This window comes from Octodon degus, unplaced genomic scaffold (assembly GCF_000260255.1).
Source record: "Octodon degus isolate 3935 unplaced genomic scaffold, OctDeg1.0 scaffold00031, whole genome shotgun sequence".
In the NCBI taxonomy this organism is placed as follows: Eukaryota; Metazoa; Chordata; class Mammalia; order Rodentia; family Octodontidae; genus Octodon; species Octodon degus.
The window spans coordinates 5,282,803-5,291,538 of record NW_004524607.1 but is presented as its reverse complement, the minus strand read 5'-3'; the positions used below and the strand labels follow the sequence as shown (position 1 = coordinate 5,291,538).

At 34.7% G+C, this 8,736-nt stretch overlaps 1 protein-coding gene across 1 annotated transcript in view; it reads left to right on the top strand.

Annotated features, from left to right (window-relative positions):
• The window catches only part of Sugct (succinyl-CoA:glutarate-CoA transferase), an 808,498-nt gene that overhangs the window by 142,525 nt on the left and 657,237 nt on the right, over positions 1 to 8,736 (top strand). The window contains exon 8 of the mRNA XM_004629655.2: positions 3,497 to 3,640. Coding sequence (XP_004629712.1) covers positions 3,497 to 3,640 — 144 coding nt within the window. The remainder of the gene's footprint in view (positions 1 to 3,496; positions 3,641 to 8,736) is intronic.

Below are 8,736 nucleotides of genomic sequence, written 5' to 3'. Positions count from 1 at the left end.
TTACTAAAATAAATGTATTACTTGATTTCTAAAGGTCTACATGTAAGTTAAAATCTACTTCTTCCAATAAATTATGATGAGATCCTTGGTCATTTCTACTATTTGTGAAGGTTACTCACCCATTTTTCCTCAAATGCATATTTACTTAGAATTCTGAATGGTAAACCTGTTGACTTAAAGAGCATGGTGGTGCATGACTGTAATCACAACTCTGTAGAAGGCTGAAGCAGGAAGATGGGAGGCTATAGACTAGCCTGGGAAACCTAGTGCCTTAGCAAGACCTTTGTCAAAAGAAAAAATAAGAGGGACTGGATGTAACTAACTATCTTGGGCCCCAAATTCATCACTCAGTACCAAAAAGGGGGGAGAGAGAGAGACAGAGAGATAGAGATAGAGATAGAGATAGAGATAGAGAGACAGAGACAGAGACAGAGAGACAGAGACAGAGACACAGAGAGAGAGAGAGAGAGAGAGAGAGAGACAGAGAGAGACAGAAAATTTAGCCTAGTGTTTAGGAAAAGGCAGATGTGTTGTGTGGTCACAGCAGGAAGGTGGTGATGGAGCTCCAGATGTGGAAGGGACACTGAGCACCTTGTATCTACACATCTGCTTCTCTGACTGTGTCCTGTTGCACCTGGAAACATTCACTTCACAGCCACAATGTGGTTCTCTGTGGGACTTCCTGCTCATTTAGTGATAACTTGTTTTCATTTCCTTATTCCTCTGGCATGCTGACAGTTCTTCAATGGCAAGAATTTCTAATTGTGAAGGATTTTCATAGTATGGTGTATTTACAAAATCATTGCCAGTTCCAGGATTTATTTTTATGTTCCTTGCATTTTATGGTTTTAGATCTTTGTTGTACTGGGACTCAAACCCAAGTCTTATGCTTAGTGGTAAAATGCTCTTCCACCAACCTGCATTCCTGTCCTTTTTCATATAACTTTGAGTGTCCCAAATATGCGTCTGTTATTAAAATTTCATCCCATTCTGAGCTGGGCACATATTTTATATGAATTCACTTGCTTTAAATATATTTTATTTTGTTTTATACTGTAGGATATGAACTGTCCTAGTGAGTGTCTTCTGTGTACTTGAGAAGCATATACACTTAGTTATTAGATGACATATTTCTCATATGTTAGATATGGTCAGTTTATACTGTAATTTAAATCACTTATTTTGATTTAGGTGTTTCATCCCCCATTCACATTTTCCCACTGAATTCTCCTATTATTTGTTCTTGAATTGTGTTTTTTTTTCTCTATGCAGTCATATTTTGGTTAATTTTGTTATTTCCATTGTTAAGAGTACATATGCTTGTATTTTCTATATCTTTCCAATTCCTTAACTCTTTTTCTCAGTACAAAAATATTCTCCTTTTTTCTAGGTACTATTTTTGTTTTAAAGTATATTCTAGACAATACCATACAGGATTAATTTTGATTATGCTTACTTTGTAAGAAAGTAAGCATTAAAAATCCATAAATTTAAATTTGAACTTGTCCTTTAATTTTAATACATTAAATAATCTTAAGTCCCATGACAGGTATGTTTACTGATTCAAGCTGTTACATTTAATGTTCAGTCAATAATAATATAGAGTACAGTTATGTTGAGAAGCAGAGGAAAACATTTGAGGCATTGGGTAGTCTCACTTGCTTTTTACATTATTTAGTTTGCTTTTAAGATGATGAATGTGGTATATGCATGGGCTGCAGAAAAGGGAAACTTAGTTTGTGAAAATGACTCAATAGCTACTGGAATTAACCAGTTGGGATAGGAATGAATGAATGTACCAACCAGATGAAATAAGTAATGTGAATGTTTTTAGATATTTTTTGCAATGAAAGGGTTTACAAAATTCCAAGTAGTGAAATGTAGAAACTGTCTGATATAATGTTGATAGGTAATTTTTATAAAGAACTTATGCTGCATCAGGCAGTGTTCCAATACCTTTGTGTATGAGCCAAGGAATGCATTATCAAATCAAACTGACATGAATTGGAATCACTCATCAGCATCAAACTTTTTTTTTTAATGTATTTGGTACAGGGTCTCACTATGGAGCTTTCACTCATAGTGAGCCTCCTGTTTTCAGCCTTACCAGCACTGGCATTATAGGTGTACATCATTGTGTCTGGTCTTGGTGGATGGCTCAGTTTGCCTGACCAGGGCTAGTGTAGCATGTGGTGCTGGGAATTGAATTCCAGTCCCTGAGCTTGCCTAGGCAGGTGCTTAGTCTGCTGAGCTATCTCACTGCCCCAAACTTTATTTATATTTCAAAGATGCAGGCAATAAAAAGACACAGGTGGAGCAGCAAGGTCCTGGATATCAAGAATGGCTCCCAGATTCTTTCTTAGTATAACAGACAAAACTCTTAAGTTCACAGCATTAGATAAAATTCTTAATAAAGTTTAGAGGTTATTTGATACAGTGATGAACATTATAGGCTATGAAACATGTCCATTTTATACTTAGATGAATGCATAGCTGATGCCCTATGCCTTGTACCCCATGGCTTATAATCTATAGATGTTAGGTCTGTTCATTGCAGAAATCTTAAACCAGAGGTATCCCACTAAAATGCATATATTTTAAAGCAAAAACCATTAAAGTATTGGCCAGTTATTTGAATAATTATAAAGAGACTACACCAACTTTGCCTTTTTTCTTTTTTCCCCATGTGGTAGACTTTCACTCAGCAAGACAAAAGCACTTATTTTTTTAGTTCTCTCCTTATCGGCAAATTAGCTTATTTCAATTCAATTCAATTCTTTATTCATCTTTTTTAGTATAAATAAGGTAAAAATATAATAAGGGACTTAATATGTGTTTTTAAAAATCTCACATTTTATTGAGTTTGATTTAGTTTGCTTGGTGGAATTTGAGGAGAGAAATATAGTAATAGACAATAAATATAAAGCTCTATTTATTTATTTATTTATTTATTGGCTAAGCCCACCCTGAGGGCAGGGCTGGTGTGACTGTGCCAGGGATTGAACTGCGGTCCCCTGTGCCTGCCTAAGTTTGCCTAAGCCGGCACTTTAGACTGCTAAGCTATCTTGCCAGCCCCAAAGCTCTTTTTAAAAAAATGCTATTTAGGTACTTTACTTATACTGCTTATATAGAAATAAGATTTTTGAATGGTAATCATTTTAGTTTAAGGGGATTCTCTTTTTATGACGTGACATAAGCAAGCAACAACAATGGTCTAAAAGTAAACAGATATAGGTTATATTTGTTTCCAGATGACTTACTTAAATTTGATTTTTTATATAATTAATTTTATTTTATTTTGAAGAGCAAAAACAAGTAGAAAAAAAGACAGATCTTATCAACACATACCATCAACAATAATTTGTTTTAATTGTGTATATGTGTGTGTATGTTTATTTGTATACTTCATATACAATTCTTTTATTTAGAATACTTTAGAAATCCTATGATATTTCAATTTTCAATTTTCTTTTTATCAACCTAACCCTCAAATCAGGATGGAGAGCCAGTTCGCCCAGGAGTGGCCATGACTGATCTTGCCACTGGTCTGTATGCATATGGAGCCATTATGGCCGGACTGATGCAGAGATGTAAAACTGGAAAAGGCCTGTTCATTGATTGTAACCTTCTGTCATCTCAGGTACCAATCTAAATACCAAATTATACAATGTTGTCAAAACCTATATTTGGACTAGACTTTTTCAGATTAAATCCTATGGTCACATGTGTTAAAACTCACTAAAATAAGAAACAAAACAACCAAAAATAAACAGTATTTGTTTTCATGTTAAAATAAGTAAACCATGAAGATTTTGCTACCTACATAGTATTGTTGAACTAGAATTTTAAAGATGTTTTAAAATTACTAGAATTGTTTCATTAATACTATAAGATAAAAATACATTTATCCTTATTTTATTGAGACAAGAGCTTTGTAAAATTTTTTTGTCTTTTTTATACGGAGTTTCACTATGCAGTTCAGGTTGGTCTTAAACTTACTCTGTAGGACAGACTGGCTTGGAACTTGCAGCAATCTTTCTGCCTCAGCTTCTTGGGTGCTGTTTATAGGTGTATGGCACCACAGGTGGCTTTGTAACTTCTTTGACCAGAGTTTCTGCACCTTTTATGTGTTATGGATCCCCTTCATAGTGTAGTACCTTGGAATCGCGTTTTAAAATTCACAAAATCAGATAGGATTATAGGGAAGCAAGTTATCATAAAATGTAACTATTCTAATATAAAAAAATTTATGCATTATGATAGTGTGTTATGATTTTTACTGACATTAAACCACCAGATATATCAGTGGGTCTAATACTATTAGAGTTTTGAGGTAATGAGCATAAATGATATTTCAAGAAACTTGAAGTAATGAATGTTATGTAAAAAATATATAATATTTATTGGTGATCAAGTCATAGGTACTGGGTCATAGGTACTGGGGAGATAGCTCAGTGCTGTGAGCACTTGTCTGGCATGCGCAAGGACCCAGGTTTGATCCCTGGTACTGCGTACCATGCCGGCCAAGCTGTGTAACAAGACCCTGCACCAAATGAATGAATGAATGAATGAATGAATGAATGAATGATTAAAAACAAATTAAAAGAAAAGTCATAGGTGCTATTAGTACTCTTGTAGTTTTTTGTCTACATTCATAGTTAAAAATATAATAAAGTTTAGTTAGAGATTAATGAAAATAAAGCTATAAATTTTTTTCACTCAAACTAATTCTCTTAGACTTATGTCCATGGACTCAGAAGAAAAATCCTTGGTCTAGACAGTTATCAGTTAATGTACTAAATACCAAACTGGTGGAAAAAAAGGGTTAACTAACTCTCAACATGACATTTTGCCTCCTTTTTACTGGATTAGACCCAGATGCTGTACCATATGTTGAAACTGATTCTGAATAGATAATTTTTCAGGGATATAAAAAAGAAAATATCTAACTTGTACAAGGAGACATTTTACTGTGGGAAAAATTACTTTCTAGACATAGAGACCTCAGCTGGGAATTTCAGATTTAAATGGCATACATGGGAAAATAGTAAACTTGGAACACTGCTTTGGACAAATTTTTCTCTTACGCAAAATGACAGAGGTGTATAGGAGTTAAAAAAATCAGCACAATTGAAGGTGAAATATTATGTATGAATTTTAAACAACAGCTTTGAGTCATAATTAGAATTTTAGTGATTTTATAAAAATTAAAAGAAATTTTGTCAAATGAGAGATCTTATTCCTTCACAAAGAACCACAAGATCCTAGTTATGAGAAGTGGCTGAAATTCTTTCTTTGCTTCCCTAATTTCCCTGTGGTTGTAAAGAACCACTTAGGCATAGATTAAGAGACTGAATGAAAGTTGCACACCCAGTAAGAATGGAAGCTGAAGATTTTTATGGAAGTGACCTATACCTTGATATTTTTAATAATTTTTGAACAAGAGGCCTTATTTTTTATTTTACAACAGGCTTCCCAAATTATATAGCAGCTCTGAGAGTTAGGATGCTATGCAGGTTTCCTGATCCCTATGTAGATTGCTTTACTGTGTTCCTCATTTATTAATTATTTAGCTTTGGACCAAATCTGTTGTGAGTTTTAATCTCTCATAGTACCTAAGCAGTAATTCACTATGTAAGGTGCATGTTTCTTTGGGGGCAGGAGTGGTGGAGAATGTACTATAATCACTTTCAGAGTTGTTTCAAATGAGTATAAACTCACATATACAGAGATATATGTATGTTAGCTATTTGTGTGTGCATGCGTGCGTGCATGCGTGTGTGTGTGTACATATGCACATGTCACTGGAAACTCACCCAGAGCCTTCTCACTGAGCTACATCTCCTTTCCTATTGTTTCCTTTTTGAAATGGTCTGCTAAAGTGCTTAATTGCCATGGTCGGGCTTGAACTTTTAGTCCTTCTGCCTCAGCCTCCTAGAATTCTGAGATTACAGGCATATACTACCATGCCTGGCTAAAATTCATTAGCTGTCTTTGAACAATAAAATCTATTATGTCTTAGTTTTGGAGCTATACGCTTTTCTCATTTGCTGTAATCCTGACAGTAGTTAATCACTTGAGAGGAATTTTTATTCCCATTTTATTTGCAAAGAAACTGAGAATTGACCTGCTTGAGCAATAAAGACATAGCACAAACTCTGTTTTCTGACATCCAGACTCTCTCTTCTTTACTTTATTATAGTAAAAAATGTGACATTGAGAGATAGGCAAGCTCTAGTCTTCCCTGTACTGAATATCCAGGGGATAAAACAATTTAAGTAGGAGACAGAGATACAAAAGAACATCTGTGGGAAAGAAACAGCAAGACTCCCTATGTCTATTCTATCCACAAAGTACATTAAGAGCCTTAAGAAACAGGGCACAAAGTGAGTCCATCTGGACATTGCCTGTCATGTTTTGACTCAGTGAGTGAAGATAGCCATGGAGGGTTAACTGATGGGACAAGTGTTTTACCTGACATTTAGGAATCTTGACAAAAATAGCAATTGGGGTTATTGGGTGATAACTTTTTTTCTGCTCTAATTAACATAGCACTTTTTATGTTCCAGGGCCCATGCTAACTGGGCAGGAGAGGGAGGTGACACATCAGTTTAAGGTTTAATAGCCAAGTCATGTGGCAGAAGTGAAGATATTAGGGAGCTAAGTGTTGAAGAACTCATAAAAGTTGGGGGAAAGAGAGGTGTTTTCTTGACATGGCAAAATGATGACAAAATGGCAAAAAATGATGACAATGCTAGAACTTGGGTGATGAATGAGGAATGGCAGAAGACAGTGTCAGAAAAGTTGATTGGACCAAGATTGTTTGGGGGCCTCATATGTCCAATGAAGGAGTCTTAGTTTAAATCTATAAAGGCTTCTGTGTAGCTATACATTCTATTGGGTGTTTTTGCTACAATGGCCCTATTCAGAATATCCTTTGAACTGTGCATATGTGTTAGAGAGTTCAAAGGGCAGCAATGACAAAAATGACTTGTTTTCAGGCCCATCTAAAGTGCCAGGTATTGGGTGGTGAGAATATATTTGTTTTCTGAACACACTTTAACCAGACCTGTTTCTCTCTTTCTGCCTCTCCCTTATTCCTTGTCTCTGGGGTCCCTCCTTCTCATATGTGCTTCTCCAGCCTAGGTATCTCTTTCTTCCATTGTCTTTGTCTTGCTTGTCTTTGAAAAACATTTCCTGGTTTCAGTCCTTTTCTGTACTCACTCTTCTTTTTCTTCCCGTTTCCTTCCATTCTCCCTTCTGTGGAGCTAAAATTATGTCAGCTTGCAAGATGTTACGTTCTTAACCCATGTAATTGAGGAAATTTTCATAATCTTATTGATTCTCAGAAAAGAAAGTGAAAGTACCCTTTCTTAGAAGTCTCAGGAAACAACACTGTATTTTACTGTGGTCAGTTTAGTGATAATTCTAAACTGATTAATGAGACCTGAAAGACAAAACTGGCAAATTTGCTTAAGCCATACCTGGTATTAGGATGAGTTTAATTGTACCCAAATCATATGGCTGAGACTGGGAGAGGTTGATCCCATAGAGTGATGTGGTTACTCTTCGGCTAGAGTAGTGGAAATGGGTGTTAAGGGGGAGAATTCACTAATGCTATCCTAGCACACAGGGTTGTTTTGAGGATCCAATGCAATTAAAGATGTGAAAAATACATTCTAGATTAGAATGTATTCTACTGATGATGAGCATTAATTTTATTAGGTTATTGAAAAACATTTCACAGTATTAGAAATGTGCTGAGATTTAAAAGTTGCTTATTGACACAGCTGTTTATTAGCAGACTAACACCTTTTCATAGTAGAGAAATCTTGACTAATTTCACTTTGTGTTTCAATTTAAAATAGCATTATAGATTCTAAGTTCAACAACCAAACCACAAAATGATTAAGATCTCATTTATGTAAATGAGAGGAGCTATTTCTAGATACTTTTCAAAGTTGTATAATAGGAAACTTCACCTTTTTATAAAGTATCTTTTTATATATAAATGTTCATCTAGATTCAGCATATAACATTTGTACTTAATTTCAGCTTTTCAGCTGTCTGAGAAATGACTGATTTCATGCAGTGCCAGAAACACGCTTTTCTACTTGTTTTGATTGCATTGCATAGGATAACAAATGAATGATTATAACATTCAGTGTTGTTGCTAAAAATGAAATTTTGTACTTCTCTTAAAAGTGAACCAACATACAATAGACAAATTATACTTGATTTGAATAGTAGCTAATTATTAACTCAGAGATGATTGCCTCAACCACAACAAAACCATTTTAAGTAGTTCATTGCTGAGACATAATGGTTGCCGGGATGTGGTTTGTAGTGGGCACCAATTTTTTTTTTTTTTTGTAGTTTCAAGGCTATAAACTTTTAACCCTTGTCATAAAATTCTTTTGATTTTCTTTTAGACTTAATGTGATTTAAAGTTGTTCATTCAAGATTGTCTAATGTCAGCATCTAAACAGTGTTCTTAGATGGTATTGGTAAATAACAAGGAAGTGGGTTTGTATGTGGTTCCAATTATTCTTTTGCTCTTGTTCTTCTGTTGTGGCTTACATAAATATCTTATGAAAGTTTTAATATCCTTCCTGTACTTAATTGTAACCAGGCTCCTTTAATTACTACTACAATAAATTGGGATTTTTAAGCATCGTAATTATTCTTACATACAGAGTGTTTTGTTACATTTGGTGGTGCAGTCCTTTTCACACA